We start from the raw sequence: 23011 nt of genomic DNA, 5'->3' as shown, positions 1-23011 counted from the left end.
ACCCGGAGTAGAGATATTTTTTCTGTTTTTGCTTGTGCGGGGACAACCATCCCGGCCCGACGTTCGTGCCAACGATGATGATGATTTCGAGCGGAACAAAATTCTCGCATACAAATTGACTCGCACAAGCACAAGATCTCTCGTTACGAGAGCACCAGTAGCAGCGCATGTGCAAGCGCGTGGCCGGGGAGGCCGTGACCCACGACGAACGTACTAAATCACGTGGGCCCCACGAGCAGCGGGGGGTCTGGGTGGGTGGACCCGCACTAATGAAAGAGGGGGTCACGTGGCGTGTGGGCTGGGCCACGCGCGCGGCACGGCTCGTGCGCGCGTGGGAGCGTTGTTGAATGGCAGAATGATGGAGTGCGGGTGGGCCCGCCCGCCCATCGAAAGATGGGCCCGTGTGGACCGTGGGTCGAATCGTTAGGCACGGGCTGGGCTTCGCTTCGCCAGGGGGGTCCTCGTCCAATTCCAATCCTCCAACAAAGAAAAAAGGACGACGAGCAGGATGCACGACGACGGCGGCCGTCGCGGTCGCGCACGCATTGACGCATACTCCAGGCCGCCCAAGGTTTGGTAGTCGTGACACGCCTCGTCGTCGGTTAGGGGCGCGCGCACCCAAGCGGAGTTCGTTCACGACGCACCGGCGGATACATCATCCGGTGGTGGTAGTTCAGAATTAGCTCGCGTACCACCGGCCGCTCAGGTCAGGGCCGGAAGCCCGAAACATTGGAGCCGCCGAATGGGCCTGCGTACGCCGCCACGTCGCTGGCGGCCTGTGGAGTGGTGGTGGACAGCCAGAAGCAGCCCAAGCTTGAGAGAGAGAGTTTCTGTAGGTGCTTCTGGTGGGCTGGATGGGATTATGGCCTGCTTTTCCAGGTTTCCCGTAGAGAAAGAAAACACAGAACAGAATAGCGTGGCACAAAAGCAGCAGTGTAGCAAGGGGTGGAATGTAATTCTCAGTTATCAATAAAGTCCAAGCCGTTGCTCTCAACAAAAAAAAAAGAAGCAGCAGTGTAGCAGCAGAGAAAAGTGCACCTGCTGCAGGTTCCAAATTCGAGATCGAGTTGCATGAACAATGTAGAGTTTATACAGTGGCACATCCCACAGCCAGCCAGACCTGCTACATACGTATAACCACAGGCTCTGGCTGCTCTAATTCTATGCAGGCGAGGGCATGAATCGTCAACGGATGGCAAAACAATAGGCTACGTTCTGGCGAGCAATTGTGGCGATGCACTAGATTTGCATCGCGGAGGATTGCAATAAGATCTCTGTGTGGTGTAGCACACCTACATATATATATATATACATGGTATTCTTGAGGGCGTGTGCTAACGGTGTTGTACGCCTTGGGAAGATCGAAGCAGCCTCGAGCGGAACAAGAACGGAAGCTCCGGAGGTTGGTCGATCCTCAGTCAGGGGCACTTGGGCCCGCCGCGCTTGGTCTTCCAGTTGTTGTAGCAGGGGCACTCGCCCTTGTTGCCGTAGTACCCCGACGGCACGCACAGGCAGGAGCGGCAGCACTTGTTGCAGAAGAAGAGGCACGGCTTCTTGTACTGCGTGTTCCCGCACCGCCGCGCACACTCCGGCGAGCACTCTGCATGCCAATGGAAACGCGCGCGCACAGACAGTCAGTCATTATCAGAGGTTACATTACGACCATACAATACAAGCAAACTGCTGCGAATGCTATGGTTGAAGAAGATGATGCGAAAGACGAGGGAAAGGAATTGAAGGACGGGAATGCTGGTGTACTCACGGTAGCTTTTGAGACTGCCCTGTCCTCCCTGCAAAACGAGAACAAGGATCCGCGAGAGAACATGTGTCAGCAATGGATCGGCTCGAAACCATAAAAATTTCGAGTTTGTGAATAAGATGAACTGAAAAAGTGAGATCCGAAGAGAGAGAAGTGCGTGCAGACCTTGCTCACTTTGTACACATTGTCGTCATGCTCATCGGATCCTCTGGCCACCACCTGATGATTCCAATGGATTTAGGAGGAAGAACCGCATGAGCCACTTGAGCGAACTACTTCGAGTAAACAATAATCTCTGCACGTCCATTGCAGTAATCTGATCTCACCTCGTGCTCGGCCATGGTGGCGGCGAGAAGACCGGCGACGGCGAGGAGGACGAGCAGCCTTCCGGCGAGCGCCATTTCGCAGGGATTCCCGAAATAATACCGCTGTGTGTGATGTGGAGTGAAGCAGAGGAGATAGACTTCGGTCTGTGCTGCGACGAGGACTGAGCTGGAAGATGCGGACGTATTTATAGGGCGAAGCCATGGAATGGATGGATCCCAAATTCCCAACTTGTCTCAAGATGGTGTCTGTGGTCGCTCGCTGCGCTGCCCTAGTTCTTTTACCTCGAGAGGATCGGGTCGGAGGGAATCATGCGTCAAAAGGAAAGGAGTGCTTTGCATAACTAACCTATATTGAGCAAATCCTTCGGGGGAAAAAAACTATATTGAGCAAATGATTCTGCATCTAGTAGGATATTTTCAGATCTTTGTTATTTTTTTCTAAATTGGAACGAGCTGTTCGTGCTACTTGATAAATGATAAAGCATGGGACTACGAACATGTTGTGTTGTGTGAAAATGCATGGATGGCGTGGTTCTGAATGAAGGCCGCGATCTGCATAGCGAGTGCAGACTGCCGTGGCACCGACTGAACAGGTTGACGTCTGTCTTGGTGGCAGCACAGAAGAAGAACAGAACAGATTCGTCTGCTTCGATTCGATCCGGAATTCTGTTCAGCGCCGCTAGCTCGTATGAAATGGGGGCGGTGCTGGTGCATGCAAACTACTCCAGCTAGCTCTGGAGCGTTTGCGGCAGCTGCGTAGGCGATGCCAGTTTGGCACAGGGCGCGCGCATGTGCCGCTTAACGTGGACCAGGAGCAGTATGAGGAGGTGCACTCGGACTCCAGAAGCAGCATGGACTAAAACCGACTCCGTTGCATAGGGAGTTCAAATTCAATGTTCTACGTGTATATAAAAAGCTTAGAAGATAACCTTTCCAATACCACGATCCTATATCATTATTAGGTTCGAGTAAATGGGAATCGTCAAAATAAGTGAACGTCTAGAATGTATCAGGGTGCTGCATCACCGTCTTTTAGGCCGTTGGGCCGTGTATCCTGTGGGAGCCCATTACGGGTGCATCTAGAGGATTTGCACGTCCCAAAACACTTTATATTCAGTAGAGTCACCCAAGTTAGGGTTCGAATTTTGCTTAGATTCAATCTGTCATAGAACAGTCGCCGTTCATCGTAACACCCTAATTTTCAAATCAGGAACCTAATTAAATTTTGTTAGATTTGTTGCAAGCTCGATAAGGTTCTATTTAAATTCCTTCGATTTAATAACATTTTGTGAATTATAAATAATTTAGTTAGCCATAAAAATTAATATAAGCAAAAATAGATCTTGTTTGTATCTTCATGTTTGAGAAGTCCTATCTCTTTTCTCTTTTGGCTCAATTTAAACCTCTCTCTTTTTCCTCTCCCTTCGTTCTCTCTTTTGGCCCAGCCCAATCTCTCTTTCTCCCCTTCTCTCTTCTCCCGCATGGCCCACCCACCGGCCCGTTTTCGTGGCCCAACCCTCTCTCTTTCTCCCTCTCCCTTCCTCCACCCGCTCAGCTCAGCCCACCAGACCTGCCCCGTCTCTCCTCTCCTCCCCTCTCTCTACCGCCGGTTGGCGGGCCCCACCTGTCGGGTTCATCCCTACCTCAAGCCAGACTCGGGCTTGACTCGAGTCCGACCAACGGCCACGCTACCTCCCCGCGCGCACCTTGGCCCGCATGTCAAGGCCCCGCAGCCGCTGTCACATCCCGAATTTCAATTCCGCAATTACCTTAGAATTAGCTTAATTAATAAGTATCCAAGTATTTAACTAGAAAATATTAGTAAATAAAAAAAATAATAATACAGGTGAAGAGTGCTTGTACGTGTCTAGCAGACAACGGAACAAACCCCGCGGACAAACTATTCAACTGTAGTTTGATTAACAGCCAAAGGCTCACGTGGTGATTAATTACAACACCTCAACGTTAGCCCCATCTACATGAAGGGAAATAATAAAAATATAATATATATATAATAATAATAATAAATAAATTAAATATTAAATCGAGCTATACAATATAATGGCTCTCCAGACTTCATAAATTAATGACAAATACACAGACTATATTCATTCATGCACCAGACGCAAAACTCCATACGCGCGGATAGAACTCCGTACCGCGCTAGCGTCTCGCAGCGCCAGCACCTTCTCGAATGAGCTCGTCCCTTCCCTCGCCACCGCCATTTTGTGTCAGCCATTTCCCCGACCGTGCGCTGCCATCTGCCTACCTCTCACCCAGAAAGAGAGCAGGAAGAGATGAGGCGTGAGAGAGAGAGAGATGAAACGTGATAAGGAATGGAGAGAAATGAGACATGACATGCATGTGTGGTGCAAGTTGACTACCATGCATTGATGGGAAATGGCAAGCTGCAGAGACACAAGCGCCAGGAGTCCCATGCATGAGAAGAGCAAAGTTGACTACTATGCCTTGATGTGAAATGGCAAGCTGCAGAGGCACAAGTAACCAGCCCTCTCTCTTGAACTATCCCTGCAGCATTCAACACAGAGTAACCAAAGAGAATAGTTCGCGCATGGTACGCGTCGTCGTACGCTCGCTGCAGCGCAACCTTATCTCCTCGCACTGGGCCGAACCGCCTTATCCCGTTTATAAAAAGACAGCGGCGCTGGTTTGCAATCTCTCGCCAAACACTGAAAAACCAATCGACCCTCTCCCAAGAATCACTGAGCTTTCTCCAACTCGCAGTAACAAGGTAGCCATTCCCGCCGATCTTCAAACTCGTTTTTCATTTCCGAAATTAATACACAGCCACACTGTAAATTTTCATATCTCACCCATCCGAACTCCGAATCACCCAATTCTTCTTCCTAAATTCATATAAATTCAAGTGCTATTTTATAATGATGATTGTGTGCTGAGCTTGATTGTCTATGTGATTATTTGATGCGATAAAGAGGCCGTACCTGAGGAAGATCCCGTCGAGCAGAACGACCCTGTGACGGGTGTTGAGAATGCTAGCGAGGACGAAGGCAAGTCTCACTGACCCTTTGATCATATTGATCCTATGAATGATTGCTTATAGTAGAGCCTGGATAGGTGATCATTGCATAGTTGAATGCATTGCCGTTGTGAACCTCATTGACTGCCTTGATTTGCATATTGTGATTTTGAATGCCTTGATATGAGTCTGCATTTAATATTTATTATTCCTTGTTATTGGATGCATGGTTAAATACTTGTCTATGTTTAAGAAGTGATAATAATTTATGGACAAGGCCGTATAAGTACTACCGTTGGTGTAGGCTTACGCTCAAGCGCTATCATGGTGATAGACTTGGGTAGGCGAGTTTTGTGATTAAGGATTTGTGGTTGTGGTGCCATCTCACCTAACCTTTGTTCGTACAACCACTCGACCCTGTATGGGCAAGGCATAGGCTAATCCCACTGGCTATTTCGGTGACCGTCCTGAGATTGAGTTGATTTATATTTGAGACCGAGAGTGGTCTGGATATAATGATGTTGCTGGACGGGTTTATCCGGGATAGGCCATGGCTGGGTGTCGCCTATGTTCGGGCTGTGCTGAGCGGTTCCGGCTTGTGGGTAAAGTGTACAAGCTCTGCAGAGTCTGAAAATCCATTCGAATGGCCGTGTCCTTGGTATAGGACAGGTTACGGTGTGGACATCACACCTAGAGTGAGATGCTTGGAGATGAGATATGCTTCTGGATAAGATTTGTTTGCATATATAGTTATTGTTGTTGCATGGGTATATCCTGATAATTTGCATTACAATTTCGAGTTCATTCACCTTTGAGCATATTTATTTGATCATTGCATTAATTAATTGCTCTATATATCTCCCTCCCTGGCGAGGTGGGACTTGCTGAGTACCTTGTACTCACTCTTTTATTGTTGATGTTTTTAGAAGCCGATCCGGATTACGAGCCTGAAGACTGCGAGTAGTTCGCGTCCGCACCCAAGTCAAGCCTGTGGAGTTCAATGTGGAGTTGTGGTCGAGTCGTAGCGTCTAGTTAGTATGTCTGAGAGTGAAGACCAAATAAATGCCCTCCTGTTAATGATCATCGTTGCTTTAGTCGTCGTTATCATCTTGATGAGGTGTTGTGAATGTCATTAGTGTGTTATACGACTATGTACCACTTGTGTTATGTATTGTGCCGGCTACTAATCCAGGGACTGGTACTGTAATACATAATAAACTCCGATTTTTTTGATCGGGGTACTTCAGCCACCCCTGTATAAGCGTTGCCCCCGTACCCTTTGCCCTGATCGAAGCCGTAGCCGCCGCCTCATGCCACCGCAAACCCTAGATCGCGCTGCCGCTGCGCTAGTCGAGCTCGGGCTGCCCTCAAACCGACGCTCTGCCGCCTTCCGCTGTCGAGCAAGCGCCGCTGGAGCTTCACGCGGTGGTAAGCATCGCCGCCGGCCTTCTCTCCCTCTCAAGCTCGCCTTCTCACGCGCGCAATCGCTCGCCGTCGCCAACATGCCGCACCTCGCCACCGTCCACATCCTACGGCCCTTGGCGCCCCGTGTAGAGCCCCTGAATGCGTTCCCCGTCTCGCACTCTCTCTTCCCGGCCTTTTGCCCGAGTGAAACCGAGCCGAAAACGCGTTATCGCGTAACTCCGGCGAGCTCCGCCGCCACCCGCCGTCACACGACTCGCCGCCGGCGCCCAGCGCCGCGACACCGAGCCGCTTAGCCCTTACCGCCATCGGATCCTGATCCAACAAATCAGATCCGATCTAGACCGGGTCAATACAATCCATACCAGTCAACCCTAGCTGGTTTTGCAAAAGAGACCCTCTATTTTCTTAAAATCAACCTGCAGTCCATGCCAGTTCGAAAGTATTTACGATTAGATCCTTTTTCTTCTGTTTTAACCCATGATCTTTTCTAAAATATAACCCACCGTTGCTAGCCTCTCCGTTTCCCAATCTAAACCCTAATTCTAAGGTTTATTTATGATTTAGCCCTCGATTTCTTTGTTCAGAGCCCTTTTATTTTTAAATCTTTTACAAATCAGCCCCTAAAATTATATTTTAGCCATAACTTCTTTGTTTTAACTCTATTTTTTTATTCTTACGCTCACGCGATCCTTGCGATGTGTACAGTAGCTTTGTGACCTTGTTTTGCTCTGTTTACATTGTTTAGCTATTTCTTATTTATTATACCGGCTTACTTGTATGTACTTATGTGATGCGATAGACAGTGCGCAGTTCGAGGATCCGCAAGAGCAAGGCTTTGAAGACGCCCCTTAGCAATAGCAGCGCTTTGAGGAAGGCATGTGGTTCCTGATCATACTTCGATCCTAATAATCTTAATACTCACATTTATTTTATATGCATGCATGTGTCTATAAAATGATGGATCTAAACTAAAGACATGCCTAGTTGCTTCCTTGATTAAATATAGATTGTTTATTTTATGTTGTAGCGTTGCTAGTTGCTTCTACTTAGATTATGGTTGGTTAACTTGGAAACAATGCTACACTTGTTTTACTTTATGTTCTGGAATACTTTATGGTGATTGTTGGTACATACGGACAGGGGTACCTCCTGCTAGGTTGTCCAGACCCTTAGCGTCTCGTTGTCGCCTCACAGGAGAGTGCGATTACCCGTCAGTGAGTCTTCTGACAGCGTGGCCATCAGGATGGGTGATAGGTTATCCGTAACCTCCTTCTCGTCCTCTGGGGCACGTGGCATACGGCCTAGGCCTGACAGCCAGGATCATGGTCTCCGGACCACCCCCGTGCTCTTATAGGTCCGGGGCCTCCACGCGCCCATGAGGGCAGGGGTGCTCTCAGGTGGCCCCCACGGACCCGGACTCCCCAGGGAGGTCCGGGGCAGCCACGTGTGGGGGCCAGACCTCCACGGGCCTGACCGCTCCAACCGGCCTCGGGGGCCCGGACCCCCCTCCCCCCGGGAAGGGGTCCGATGCCGCCACGTGCCGCCTCCGTGGTAGGAGCGGGGCTGGCCCTGCCACGTGCCCGTGGCAGGAAGCCCTTCACGGGACTCCAGCCCAACTACCGTATTAAATGCGGGTAGGTGGGCTGGGCGCACCCAAGTCAAAAGTATGGCCTGCCGCTGACACACGGGGCAGGTAGGCTGACACCACGGTAAGCCCGCCTGATCTGAAGGCGGCGCGTCACTGTGCTCCGCGCGCAGGCAGGCGGCGTGTAGTCCCATCACGGCGCCGCGCGCGTGGGTGATAATGGCCTGCAACAGGTGTGCCGAGGCGTACGCTGCAATAGTACGCGCGGAGGCAATGACGCGGCAGGTCAGCGATGCTTCTTCACCTGACAGAAGGTTCTGACCCAACAGTGGCAGCACGGCCTCACTGTTGGGTAGCACTGATAGCAGTCACTGTGCAAGCAAGGCTGCACACGGCCATATCTTGGCTGTAGATACGCACATCAACTTCCCGATAGCGAGGACTACAGAGAGAAGCTGGAGATGAAGATCTCCATATCTCTCGTAGAACAGGCTCTTGTTGGCCGGGCCCACCTGTCGGGGCCCCGCACTGTGTAAGCGCTCCCCTTAGTCTATAAAAGGGAGAGTGTACTCGTTAGGGGATCCACCCTGGACACACCTGAACATACATTCTAGATTCACAAGCTTTCCCAAGCTTACACAATCAATACAACACCTAAGTGGACGTAGGGTATTACGCTCCGGCGGCCCGAACCACTCTAAATTCCTTGTGCCTTTCCTGCATTCATCCGCCCATCGATCAAGCGCTCCTAGGTCTCCTCCAAACCCATTCTTAACTAGGATTAGGCGGGTGCATTCCGCCACACGGCTGGAGAATTCCTCCGACATTTGGCGCGCCAGGTAGGGGTCTTAGGTTTGGTTTGCGCTTGGTCGAAGCTCAAGACCGCAATGGCGCAGGAAAATGGTCATCACGACCTCCTGCTGGGTGAGGAAGTGGCGTCCTCAATGCCACACGCCTCACGCCATCCCCCATCCAGGGGGGCCGCGCGTGCTTCTCCACAGCGCCCTGCGGAGCGGGCTTCCGTGGTCCAATCGGTGCCTGCACCGAATGGGCCGCTCATGGCAGCCAGGGAGTTGCTTCGCAACCCTCCTGGTGAGGCAGCCTCGCCCGACGCCCAGAGGCAATGGCATGATGATGTCGACCGCCTCCTCAACCTGGCGTAGGCTTCCCCATGCTCAGCGAGGGAGTCTGTTTCCAGGCAACGCCGTCGTCAGGGCGGCACATCCGATTCTGTGCACTCACCATCAGTAATGAGTGCGCGGACCGAGGACCTCCGGGCAGAGCTCAACCGCAGATGTGCGGGAGAGGACGCCCGTGTCTCCATTGAGCGGGCGCGTGGTCGCCGGCTCAACATCGAGGGTCATGACCTCGATGCCGAACTTGCTGCGGTAGCACCGATGCTGCAAGGACCTGTCCAGGCACTGGTGTCCGGGGTGGGCTGCGTAGCGCTTGCAGACCACCTTCGCGCGGTCGCCTGACCATCCAAGTTTCGGCCGCACTTGCCGAAAAAGTATGACGGGTCCACCAACCCGTCAGAGTTCCTGTAGGTCTACATCACCGCCATCACGGCGGCTGGAGGTAACGACGCTGTCATGGCAAGTTACTTTCATGTAGTCTTGACCGAGCCAGCCCGGACCTGGCTCATGAACCTTACTCCGGGATCCATCCAATCCTGGGGTGAGCTCTGCGCACAGTTTACGGTAAATTTTGCCAGTGCGTACCAGCAGCATGGTATGGAGGCCCACCTTCACGCCGTGAGGCAACAACCCGAAGAAACCCTCTAGGCTTTCATCTCCCGCTTCACCAAGGTATGTGGAAGCATTCCGCGTATCTCCGATGCGTCTATCATCACGGCCTTCTGCTAGGGGTCCGTGATGAGAAGATGCTGGAGAAGCTGGCGACTCATCAGGTGGAAACCGTCACCACCTTGTTCGCTTTGGCGGATAAATGCGCCAGGGATGCAGAAGGCCGTGCGTGGCGCTCTGCACCTCAGGCAGGACCCGCTCAGATGAGCGGGCCCAGTGTCGCTGCCCTTGGTAGCGGCAAGAAAAACAACAAGAAGAACCGTGGCTTTGACAAGCCACGGGTCGGGGGTCCGGCCGTTGCTGCTGCGACGACCGGGGCCAAAACTCCTGAGGCAAGCGCCCACGTCAACAGCGCACCGACCCCGGGTCGTACCCTGTCCATCCTAGGGCTCGCCACAGTGCCATCGAGTGCCGCAAGATCCAGAAGCTCACGGAGCGCCTTAGCAAGTGGCGCGACCAAGCCTCTAGGGAAGGCTCCTCCCCTCCGCAGCGGTCCGGCAAGGAGAAAGCCTCCGATGCCGATGCAGCCGCGATGGAGAGGGAGTTGGGGTATCAAACCCCCAATAAAGACCTCAAGGGTCTCTTCCACCAGTCCAACTCCGAGTCCGGTGGGGACGAGCGCTGCAAGAAGCTGTACGTCATGTACGGCAGCAGTTGGAGCTCGTCTCCCAGCGGGACGTCAAGACACTTCGCCGAGAGGTCCTCTCGGTGAAGCCGGGGACGCCGAAGGCGGCGCCCCACCAGCGGTGGAAGAACTCCACCATCTCCTTTGGTCCATCTGACTGCCCGGAGAACATGGCGGGCGCTGGCGTGCTGCAGCTCGTCACGGCACCCACCATCGCCAACGTCCGTCTCCACCACGTGCTGATTGACGGAGGTGCAGACCTCAGCGTCATCAGCTATGCAGCGTTGAAGCACCTGCAGATCCCGGAGTCCAAGCTGGCTCCGTCGCGCCCGTTCTCCGGAGTGGGCCCAAATCCCGTGTACCCGGTAGAGACCATCTCCCTGCCGGCCACTTTCGGGATGGAGGACAACTTCCGCACTGAGAATGTCGAGTTCGAAGTTGCGAAAGTCAACCTCCCCTTCACCGCTATCATCGGCAGACCGGCCCTATACCGTGAAAAGGTTCAAAAGCTGCTGCAGGCTGGCTTCATTGCGGAGGTCTACCACCCAGTGTGGTTGGCCAATCCAGTCATGGTCCCGAAGGCTAACAGGAAGCTTCGGATGTGCATCGACTACACCAATCTCAATAAGGCATGTCCAAAAGACTCTTATACACTTCTGCGAATAGATCAGATTGTAGACTCCACCTCCGGGTGTGATTTGTTGTCCTTCATAGATGCCTATTCTGGTTTTCACCAAATCAAAATAGCTACGGATGATAGGAAGCATACTGCTTTTGTAACAGTGGATGGTCTTTATTGTTATATAGTGATGTCTTATGGATTGCTTAATACTCTACCCACCTTTGCTCGTGCAATGAACATCACTCTAGGTGATCTGGTTAGAGATATAGTTGAGGTGTATATTGATGACATCGTTGTCAAGACTAGCGAATCAAATTCCCTCCTAGAAAATTTAGCTCAAGTTTTCGACAAGCTACGCGCGACCTCCACCAAGCTTAACCCCGAGAAATGCGTCTTTGGCGTATCGGCGGGAAAGCTCGTTAGTTTCCTGGTCTCCCACCGGGAGATCGAGGCCAACCCGGATAAGGTCCGGGCGATCGAGGCAATGAGACCTCCTGCGCGTCTCAAGGATGGGCTGAGGTTGACGGGATCTCTTGTAGCCCTCAGCCGTTTCATTTCGAGGTTGGCAGAGAGGGCGTTACCCTTCTTCGAGTTGATGAGGGGGTCCGGTCCATTTGCATGGACTGAAGAGGCAGAACGAGCCTTCCAGGAGATGAAGCAGTACCTCACCTCCTTGCCGGTCCTGGTCGCACCGGACCCAGGTGAGACACTGTTTCTTTACCTTGCAGCGACGGCCGAAGTGATCAGCATGGTGCTAGTCACAGAGAGGTCCGAGCATCTCCCGCAGGGGGCCCCTGTGGATCCCCTGTAGAAGAAGGAGGTCCGGCCTCCGCCAGTCTAACAACCGGCCCTGCTTCGGAGGGTCCGGCCGGGTCCCGACCTGGGGAAACACCTAGTGACCTGGGGTCCGGCGAGTCCCCAGCTCAAGGAAAAGAATCTAGTCCGGCTGGCAGAGTTAAGACCGTCCAGAAGCCGGTCTACTACGTCAGTGAGGTCCTACATGAGGCAAAGGCTAGGTATCCCGAGACGCATAAACTCCTTTATGCTATACTCGTTGCATCTAGGAAACTCCATCACTATTTCCAGGCCCACAAGATTGTGGTGGTGATCTCCTACCCGTTGAGGGCCATCCTCCACAATTTCAATGCCACGGGCAACATCGCCAAGTGGGCAGCTGAGCTCGCTGGATTTCAACTCGACTTCCAGCCACGCCATGCCATCAAGAGCCAGGTCCTTGCTGACTTCGTTGCGGAGTGGACACCAGCACCAAGCGTCCCAGGGGGTCCGGACCATGGGTCGGACCCCCCACGTCTGGAGGCCAGGGCTCCGGTGTTCACCGGACCCCACTGGACGCTCTTCTTCGACGGGTCCGCCCGCAACAAGAAGGCAGGGGCCGGCGTGGGTCTCATCGACCCACATGGCGAACAAGTGAGGTACATGGTGCACCTCAACTTTGAGGCCACCAACAACATGGCGGAGTATGAGGTCTTGATATTTGGACTCACGGTGGCTCTATCCCTAGGGGTTCGGGAGCTCCTGGTCAAAGGAGACTCCCAACTCGTCATCAGGCAGGTCCAGGGGGAGTGCTGCTGCAACAATCCCCAGCTCGCAGCCTACCTCATCCGTGTGAGGAAGCTGGAGAAGGACTTCGATGTGCTGGAACTGCAACATGTTCCACGCGAGGGCAATTCAGCGGTTGATGCACTCTCCGCGAGGGCATCGACCCAAGCATCTGTGCCGGAGGACGTCTTCCAAAGGCGTCTGCTGAAACCTTTCGCTCAGCCTGCCGACCTGGGCTAAGGGGGTCGGACTAGCACCTCGAAGCAAGCGGTCCCGGCGGCGCTCCATCCGTGGTGCCCACCAAGGGTTGTGTGCTCCCTCGAGTGTTCCGAAGACCTGAGGGGGCCGCGCCCAGTTTCTCAGGAAGGTCCCGATGCATGGATCTCTAAGGTCCGGGACTACCTGAAAGATAATTTCCTTCCTGAAGACCAAGCATCTGCTGAGCGCATAGTTCGGATGGCTAAGCGGTACACGGTGGTAGAAGGGGATCTCTACTGCCATGGCGCCAACGGCATCCTCATGCGGTGCATCACCCAGGAAGAGGGCCGCGACTTGCTCGCGGAGATCCATGGAGGCGAGTGCGGAAGTCATTCTTCATCCCGCACGCTGGTCAGTAAGGCCTTCCGGCATGGCTTTTACTGGCCGACAGCGCTCCAGGATGCAACTGAGTTGGTAAGGTCCTGTAAGGCATGCCAGTTCCATACGAAGCAGATACACACCCTAGCTCAGGCACTGCAGATGATTTCTCCCTCTTGGCCTTTTGTCGTATGGGGGTTGGATATCTTGGGACCCTTCCCTAGGGCTGTCGGCGGGTACCGGTACCTCTACGTCGTCATTGACAAGTTTACCAAGTGGCCGGAGGCAACCCCAGTGGTTAACATCACCAAGGCGTCAGCAACTGCCTTCCTCAAGTCAATTGTGTGCCGGTTCGGGGTCCCGAACCGGGTCATCGCCGATAATGGGACTCACAAGCCAATACTTTCAAGAGTACTGCGAGGACATTGGCATCCAGCTCTGTTTTGCCTCAGTGGCACATCCTAGGAGCAATGGCCAAGTCGAGCGGGCTAATGCTGAGATCCTCAGAGGGCTCAAGATCCGGACCTACTGCGATCTTGAGAAACATGGTGCAAAATGGGTTGATTAGCTTCCGAGCGTGCTATGGGGGAACCGGACTACACCCTGCCGGGCGACTGGGGAAACCTCTTTCTTCTTGGTCTACGGGGCCGAAGCGTGCCTTCCCCCGGAGATCACCATGGGCTCTCTACGAGTCCAAGCTTTTTATGAGGACTTGCAGGAACAGCAGCGTCGCCAAGACGTGGACCTCGTCGACGAGCAAAGATGGCGAGCAGCAGTCCGAAACGCACGGTACAACCAAGCGCTCCGGCGCTATCATCAACGGTTCGTGCATAGTAGGGAGCTCCGGGTCGGGGACCTGGTCCTAAGACGAATCCTGAACCGTGAGAGGCTGCACAAACTCTTCCCCAGCTGGGAAGGGCCCTTCGAGGTGACAAAGGTGTGCCGACCCGGATCTGTTCGTTTGGCTACGGAGGAAGGCATGCAGCTACCCAATCCGTGGAACATTGAGCACCTCCGTAAGTTCTATCCTTAGGGGCCTAGTTGAGAGAAAAAAATTTCTTTGTAATTGGTAGCATCATTGTACGGACCAGGGCGGTGGAGGTCCGCCCTCGTAAACCCGGCCCCTAGCGTACATCGCACAATTCTTCTGTACCAATTTATTAAGAAAAGATTTGTTCTCAGTGTGTCCTTGAGGTTTATGCGATTCTATTTTTTCTTTGCTTCTCGCTACACTAACCCCCCACGTGGTCTTTCACGTCTGTGACGGGCCCGAGGTTTTCTTTAGTTGCTACGCTGCGCCTCTGCCCCAGGATCTCTGTTTCGCAGGAGAAAATAAAGGAACTGGACATCTCTGAACTGGCTTCAGGTAGACGTGCTCGTTCTTTGCTGGGGTCCAGGGTTGTGTAGCCGCTTAGCCTGGTTCCGTACCCTAAACCTATACGCCCTGCCCCCCTAGGGCGAGTACCGTTGTACCTCAAACCACGGACCCGGGTGCCGGGACCCCTTTAATCCCCGAACCTCGGCCCTGGTGCTCTGACTCGCTATGCAACTCAGAAGGTCCTCGTTGGTAAGTCCGGGACCTCGTGGGGACGTCTACTAAGCGTCAATCCTAAGTCGTATGCAGGACCTCGGTTCTATGGCAGCTAGTCCCGACTCATCGCGACTACCTCCCAGGGGGCCAAGGGACCTCCGTATGCTCGAAAACACAGGATCTACAATCAGAGAAACAGCTAAGTTTTTTCGCAATAAGTAGATGCATGAAACGCTTAAATGCATTACTGATAATGTACATAATATACATTACACCAGAAACTTATACTACAAAAAATAGCAGAAAAGATATTACTCCTATTGAGCTGGTGGTCTGGAGGAGGCTTCTCCCTTTGTAGGTCCGGGACGGCGCTGAACACGGGTCGCCACCATGTCCGCTGCTTCCTGCACGCTCTCCTGTGCAGCAGCCGCCGTCACCCGGACCGGACCAACCAAAACTGGAGTCAGCGAGCAGGAGAGGTTGGGGCTCCGAAGGCAGGTAAGGATGTACTCCGCCATCCCTCGGGCAATAGCCCATCCCTCTGTCTCCAGGATGTCGAAGATGGCGGGGCCTCCGTGTGTCGAAGACGCTCGGCGGTGGAATCCAGCGCCGGGAGGACAGCTCCGAGTGAGGGTGGGGCCTCCGTGACCTGGATGGGACTTAGCCCGAGGGCATCCAGGGTGGGGTTCACTTCACCGACCCACCTCACGATTCGGTCAATGCTGGCGCTTTGCTCCGCCAAGAACTCCTCCACCTTGGCCTCCTTCTCCTGGAGGGCCACCTCGCGCTCCTGGAGCCTCCGGGTCCCGGCCGCCAGTTCCTCCTCCACAGCCGCCTCCCGCTCCTGGAGCTCCTGGATCCGGGTCGCCTCCTCTTCTTCGTGGGCGGCAAGCTTGGCCTCTCCCTTCGCCACGGCTGCCTCCCGTTCCGCAAGGGCGGCTTGCTGCTCCTTGATCAGCTCCAGCGACGCCTGGGCATGGTCGGTCAGCTCGAGTGCGAGCTTCGTCCTAGCCTCCGCCGCGCTCACCTTCTTCTCCACCGCGAGCTCTCGCTCAATGGCCAGCGCCTCCCGTCGGGTGGCCGTCCTCTCCCGCCGAGCAGCTGCCGCCTCTCGATCAAGAACCTTCTGCAGCTACTCCTGCAGGTCCTCGCGCTCCTGTGCGAGCTGGATGCACTCCCCGGCGTAGCAGGCGGAGACGGTCTTGATGCGGTCCCCTAGGCGGCGCTCCCAGTCGAAGAGCCGAAGGCGCTCCGCCTCCAGCCTCTCCCACTCCCGGCGGATGCCTGCCTCCAGCTCCTCCTATGCTCGTTGGCTCTTGGCAAAAAGGCGGGGGAGGGGGATCTCCGCTGGGCTCGGGAGAAGGCGCCTCCCCAGCACCACCTCCGGCTCCTCCTCCTGCGCGGGTGGAGTGGTGGTGCTGGCGACCTCTGCGACCTCCGGTGCTGCTGCCTCCGGCACCTCCCCAGCCTCCGGCGCAGCCGCCTCTACCGCTGTTGCAGCCTTCTATGCTGCTGACTCAGCTGGAGGGGGCTCCGCTATGGCGTCCGGCGCTGCTGCTGCTGCTCGCGTCTCGGTCGTCGCAGCAGGTCCGGCGGCCTCCTCCTGGGGGGCGGCTTCGGGCCTTGGGGGTATGGCGGCCTCCGGCTCCGGACCTCTGGGTCTGGTAGCTACTGGTGCTGGCGCGGGCGGAGTCCCCACTGGAGTTGTCGCCGACCTCCCAGCAGGGGAAGATGAAGGTACTGGCTGGGGGCCGGACCCCCCCAGCTGGAGCGACGCCGGCGGACGTGCTCGATGCGTCCGAAGAATGGGGCCTATCATATCACCGACATGGTTAGGGCCCCAGAAGATAAATGGAGAAATGCAAAATTCCAAGGAGACCGCTTACACGAAATCGTACCACTCCCAACCGCCCCGGGCGATTGGCGGGACCTTTTTTCCCGCCGAGGACCCCCCGGACCTTTAGTGGAGGTCCCCGGCCGCTGGCGCTGTTGGCGGCGAGGGCGGGGTTTGCGGCCTCGGCTCCGGCGGAGGTGGTGGTGTCACTGGGCGCTGTGACGTTGGAGGCGGCAGAGGAATCTGCTGCTCCGGAGAAGTCCGCCGCGCTTCCTCCGGTCTTCTCTCTGGCTGCTGGTGCTGCGGCGGAGGTGGTGGAGCTCTGCTCTGCCTCTCCGCCTCCGCCGTCTTCTGGCGTTTGGGGGCCGGCTCCCCGATGAAGGAGCTGTCACCGCGCTGGAGCCTCCGAGACTTGGACCCCTCCGCTTGGCTGCTCCACGCGGACGCCGCCCTCTGTGTCTCATCGTCCCTCCGGGCTGGGACGGCACCTGCATTGTCCTTATGGCGGTGCTCCGGCACCGGCACCTTGTCTTTTCCCTTCCCGGTGGGGGCCGGACCTCCAGGACTTGGTCCCCCGGGACCTTGGCTGGTGCGCTGCTGGCGGTCGAGAGAGGCGCCGGGGATGTGGATCCCACAATTGGGGTCACCTCCCAGCTGCCGGACCGCCAGGCCACCCGCGTCGAGGGTCGGCATTGACGCCAGGACCGTCGATCGCAGCGCCTGGTCCTCGCACAGGGCTTTGATCCTGCTCGGGAGGACCAGGGATTCCAGGCTGAACGCCTTACCGATCATCGCCCGGAGTGCCGCCTCCAGTTCTGCCCTGGAGAAATCGGTGCCGGGCCCCCGTGCGATCCTGCAGCAGTCATTGGGCCTTGTGTACACACAGACCATTCTGGTCTGCTGCTGCACGGGGGTGATGCGATGCCTCAAGAAATCGCCCAACACCATCATCAACGTCAGGCCGCCCCTTGCCAGCTCCTTGATCCGGTCCAGCACTGGGACCAGTTCCGCCGGTAGCGATGGCGTGGCCTTCCAGGTGCTCCGATCGCTGAGGGACCTCTCCGTCGGCAGGTCCAGGCGGTCGTTGGTGTCGGCCTTGGCGATGACCTAGCCGTCGCGCCAGTCCTCCCACTTGGCGCTGGAGAAGGCACTGATGTAGGAGCTGGCCATCGCTTGCAGGAGCTGGAAGTAGTAGGCGCCGACCTCGCGCCTGCTCCTTCCCGACCCGACCAGGGCATAGAAATGCCTGAAGATGGCGGTGCAGGGGCAGACCCCCACGAACATCTCCATAAAGTGGGCGAAGACGGCCACGAGGAGGATGGAGTGGGGGGTGAGGTGTTGAAGCTGGAGGCCGAACTCCTCCAGGAGCAGGAGGAAGAAGCAGGAGATCGGCAGCACCACCCCACACATGGCGTAGGAGTTGAAGAGGATGAACTCCCCCGTTTCCATGTTGTTGAGGGGAATCGAGCCTGCCCGGATCCTCCCGACGAGCTCCAGCGTGGTCCACCCCAAAAGGCGGCGCACCGAGTCCAATTGATTCTCATGCTGGAAGCGGCAGGGAAGGCGCAGAGAAGACATGGTGATGGATGCTGCTATTGCAGGAGATGGATTGCAAGGGAACAGGAAGGAGAGGAAATGCCGAGCGCAAGAAAGCCGATCGCAAAAGGGAGCGGAGACGAAGGGGCGCTGCGGTGTCTGTTGAAGGCAAGAACAAAAAAGTAGCCGGTCTCTCCGGAGCCTACCTTTTATCTAAAAGCTGTTCGCCCTGTCGAGCTCCGCGGCGACCGAGGAGAAGCCGAACGGCTGCCTGCACCAGGCCCCCTCCTCTCACACCCAATGAATGGTGGGCCCGGGCCCGCCAGTCAAAGGAGTGGCCGCTGGAGGCAGGGGAAAGGCGGAATCCGAACCGCCCAAGCTGCGGGACGGGCTCGAATAAGACAAGAATCTGAACCGCCTGACGCGCACGGCGCGGGCGGAGGACGGGCCCCTCGGGGATCCCGCTAAGGGGGAAAAGACATCCATGCCCTTTCCCGGGGGGAACAAGCTGTCCACCCGGCGCAACGCTGGGATATGGCCCCACCTGCGGGTTCGTTCCTCACCCGATGTGGGCCGGGGGGCCTCTGTCGGTACATACGGACAGGGATACCTCCTGCTAGGGTGTCCAGACCCTTAGCGTCTCGCTGTCGCCTCACAGGAGAGTGCGATTACCCGTCAGTGAGTCTTCTGACAGGGTGGCCATCAGGATGGGTGATAGGTTATCCGTAACCTCCTCCTCGTCCTCTGGGCACGTGGCATACGGCCCGGGCTTGACAGCTGGGATCATGGTCTCCGGACCACCCCCGTGCTCTTATAGGTCCGGGGCCTCCACGCGCCCATGAGGGCAGGGGTGCTCTCGGGTGGCCCCCACGGACCCGTACTCCCAGGGAGGTCCGGGGCCGCCACGTATGGGGGCCAGACCTCCACGGGCCTGACCGCTTCGACCGGCCTCGGGGGCCCAGACCCCCCTCCCCCCGGGAAGGGGTCCGGTGCCGCCATGTGCCGCCTCCGTGGTAGGAGCGGGGCTGGCCTTGCCACGTGCCCGTGGCAGGAAGACCTTCACGGGACTCCAGCCCAACTATCGCATTAAATGCGGGTAGATGGGCTGGGCGCACCCAAGTCAAAAGTATGGCCTGCCGCTGACACACGGGGCAGGTAGGCTGACACCACGGTAAGCCCACCTGATTTGAAGGCGGCGCGTCACTGTGCTCCTCGCGCAGGTAGGCGGCGTGCAGTCCCATCACGGCGCTGCGCGCGTGGGTGATGATGGCTTGCAACAGGTGTGCCGAGGCGTACGCTGCAACAGTACGCGCAGAGGCAACGGCGCGGCAGGTCAGCGATGCTTCTTCACCTGACAGAAGGTTCTGACCCAACAGTGGCAGCACGGCTTCACTGTTGGGTAACACTGATAGCAGTCACTGTGCAGGCAAGGCTGCACACGGTCATATCTTGGCTGTAGATACGCACATCAACTTCCCGATAGCGAGACTACAGAGAGGAGCTGGAGATGAAGATCTCCATATCTAGATTCACAAGCTTTCCCAAGCTTACACAATCAATACAACACCCAAGTGGACGTAGGGTATTACGCTCCGGCGGCCCGAACCACTTTAAATTCCTTGTGCCTTTCCTGCATTCATCCGCCCATCGATCAAGCGCTCCTAGATCTCCTCCAAACCCATCCTTAACTAGGATTAGGCGGGTGCATTCCGCCACCCGGCTGGAGAATTCCTCCGACAGTGATATATATAAGATCATTGCATTAATTGGAACATGTAGAACCACACAGGAAAACAATACAGCTATAATATTACATGGCTCTGGTCTTAACTAATTAATTAATTAGAAACTTTAATTTGTAATGATCTTACCGAAAGGGAAAGAGGGAAGTACGTTGATGGGGTATAGCCCGATCCTCTTGGAGGCTATTTTATGGTTCTTGGCTAAGGTACCACCTTGTTAGGGAGGGTTATGACCACTGCGGCCTGAAACCTTAGCGAATCGTTGTAAGTTAGGGAATCTTTTTAAATGTCTCATTGTGAATCCCTGCCACTCACCTTGAAGTGTTTTAGGGTTTTGCAAACCCGGCATCAAGGAAAACACAAGTTGTAGGTAAAGTGTACAACCTTTGCAGAGTGAAAACTGGTATATCAGTCGCGCTCATGGTCAAGAGTCTTGGACCGTCATATGATAATTGAGACGATCTAAAATGATATTCTTATTTACATTGTTGCTACTTATCTCTTTTACTTATTTAAGGGTTGGTATATACTTACACTTAGATAATGCTTGCTAAATTAAACTTGGCCAACTAAAAATGCTTATCACAGTCAAACTATATCTGTTTTTTCTTAAATTTAGCCTTGCATAGTCATATAATTTACTCCACTTGCTGAGTACCAACTATAAGTATACTGACACTTGCTTTATTAAAACCAATGCTGCTCAGAACAAGATAACTGTCAGGAGTTTCTTGAAGATTTTGAAGAGTTCTAGGTGTATGTCTCCCAGACATCTGCTTGTGAAGTTGAAGTTCCACTGCTAGTTAAAGATGTTTAATTATTTGCTTAAGATTAAGACTTTCGGTCATGTAATAAAGTACTTTAATACACTCTCTCATTATGATATTGTTTTGGATGTACATTTGTATCGTCTATCATATGCGTGTGAACTTGATATTAGCGCATATATGAGATGCATTCGGTTTCTTTCTAAAACCGGGTGTGACATTTATCGGTTTGTGAGACCCCAACTTCGTGAGCTCAATCATTCACTTGCAATTTTGTTGCGTTTTTCTTTATTTCTTGCTTATGTTCTTCAATTCGCGGGCCAGAATTAGTCTTCGTGGCAAGATCAAGCAGACAACGCTCGGTTGATAATCAAAAGACGACATGGTGCTTCGATTGCGGGCTCGGATCTTATTTATGGTAAGTCGAATCGCTTGTGTTGGATTGCCGGCAAATCAACAGTCATGCTCCTGATGAAAAATCGGGGACCCTCATTTCCATCAAGTGGTGCGCCGATGACTTCTCTACCTAGCTGATAGGTCAGGTCATCAGGTGACGCGGGGAACTTGCAGGCCCGCTTGTCAGCGAGGGATTATTGGCCCCATCATCTCCTGCGCGAAGTTGTGTTTGGAGTTCGTACATGCACTGAGAGATGAAAAGATACTTAGGGTGTGTTCGTTTCCCATTAGAGAGGTCTAAAACACAGTCCTATAAATTAGAGGTCTAAACATTTTAGACCTCTAATATTTAGAGGGGTGTTCGTTACAGCCCTCTAATATGAGTAAATTTACAGTTTTACCCCCCTATCCATGCAATGTGAGAGTAAATTTATGCGCGCGGGGACGAGCAGGGGGCGGCGGCGCGGGGGGGGGAGGTGGGGGGAGAGAGGGGGCGGCGGCGCGCGGGGGAGCAGGGGCGGCGGCGCGGGGGGGTGGGGGCAGCGCTGGGAATGCGAGCGGATTAGAGTGCTCGCTCTCTCTAAAGTTTCACGACCTCTAAATGAATCATTCTCGCGCGGTTAGTGGGCTGTTCGGTTCCGGACCTCTAAAGTTTAGAGGTTTCGGGCTTTAGAGGCCGGAAACGAACGGGCCCTTATACATGGGGAAGTACTAATTGGACGCTGGTCAGGTCGGCGTCGGCCCTACACGAGTGCGTGTCAGTCAGGAATTGGCTAGATTAAGTACGAATTTAAGACCGCCTCGTCGCACATGCATGCGTATGCCGCATCACTCCGGGCTCGATCCGTCCCGTCTCACCAACGTATCGCTGCTCTCCGTTGTTATAACTTCATGCCGATTAGGACATGTTTATCCGTCAAACTAAAATTTAGCCCGTATGCTTAACATCAATTAGAAATATTAAATAAAAGCTAGTTACAAAATCAATTGCATAAATGTAAGCTAATTTACAAGATGAATGTATTAAACCTAATTAACATATCATTAGCACATGTTTACTGTAGCACAATATGATCAAATCATGGACTAATTAGGATTAATGGATTCGTCTAGATTAGCCTCCATTTATGCAATTGATTTTATAATTAGTCTATATTTAATACTTGTAATTCTAATTGATGTATAAACATTCGATGTGATGGGACTAAAATTTACTCCCTCCCATCCAAACAGACTCTACCCTAAACTAGGCTACCATGCTTTGAATCCCTTTCGATCGGGGATGCGTCGCCTTACATTTGGTTTGGTTTATTTGCTTCAATCACTGGGGTTCTGCATCGGCTGATAGACTGTGTATCCTCTCGAGCTTCAAGTTTGCGTCATTACCTGATTCTCGAACTAAACTGACTGCTTTCGCGCAAGTACAGTCACATCCATCTCGTGGTTTTATCCCCTGCCTGTGCACTGGATGGGGAATTTTCTCATAAATCCGTCAGACGAACGTACGGCCAGCAATCGTCGATCTACCACGCGCCGCACACTATTTATTCGCACATTATCTCGCGCTGCAAGTCGCCGCAAGCCGTTGGTCGAGTCTGTCGATCCGGTTGGAGCTAGATGATGCTGGGTGGTCGCTGTCGTTGCGGCATGATGCTGGGCACATGGGTCAGCTGGCCGCGACAGGAACAGCAGGCGGCGCCCCCAGTTTCGTCCCGTGCCGGCCCCGTACTCATCATGCTAGCTCCGGCGCGCGAGGGGGGCTTATCAGATCGACGGGTGGTTTTGGTTGGATACACGGTGGAGGTGGGCGGTTTTTCACCGCGGGCTGAGAGGTTGCGCGTCGCGCCGTCGCCGATCGCATCAAGTGTGCTCTAGTCTCGAGCGCCAAAAAATGCTCGGATATTCGGAATGGTGCGCGCGCCTC

At 54.4% G+C, this 23011-nt stretch overlaps 1 protein-coding gene across 1 annotated transcript; it reads right to left on the bottom strand.

Annotated features, from left to right (window-relative positions):
- Positions 1-1276: 1276 nt before the first annotated feature.
- On the bottom strand, positions 1277-2228 carry LOC112882665 (gibberellin-regulated protein 6-like). The gene is made up of 4 exons (XM_025947772.1): positions 2086-2228; positions 1925-1978; positions 1763-1790; positions 1277-1600 (listed from the first exon to the last, which is right to left on the bottom strand). The coding sequence occupies exons 1-4, from the start codon at positions 2158-2160 to the stop codon at positions 1419-1421; spliced, it is 339 nt and encodes a 112-aa protein (XP_025803557.1). The 5' UTR covers positions 2161-2228; the 3' UTR covers positions 1277-1418.
- Positions 2229-23011: the final 20783 nt, after the last annotated feature.

The sequence above is a fragment of the Panicum hallii genome, chromosome 2 (assembly GCF_002211085.1).
Source record: "Panicum hallii strain FIL2 chromosome 2, PHallii_v3.1, whole genome shotgun sequence".
NCBI classification, from domain to species: Eukaryota; Viridiplantae; Streptophyta; class Magnoliopsida; order Poales; family Poaceae; genus Panicum; species Panicum hallii.
This window is presented reverse-complemented; position numbering and strand designations above follow the sequence as displayed.

Bases quoted from the DNA above. Each gene is read 5' to 3' on its own strand.
- LOC112882665 (XM_025947772.1), bottom strand. From the start codon at position 2,160: ATGGCGCTCGCCGGAAGGCTGCTCGTCCTCCTCGCCGTCGCCGGTCTT. The intron at 1,979-2,085 runs GTGAGATCAGAT...TGGAATCATCAG, and splicing joins CCACCATGGCCGAGCACGAG to GTGGTGGCCAGAGGATCCGA. The intron at 1,601-1,762 runs GTGAGTACACCA...ATTGGCATGCAG, and splicing joins GGGCAGTCTCAAAAGCTACC to AGTGCTCGCCGGAGTGTGCG.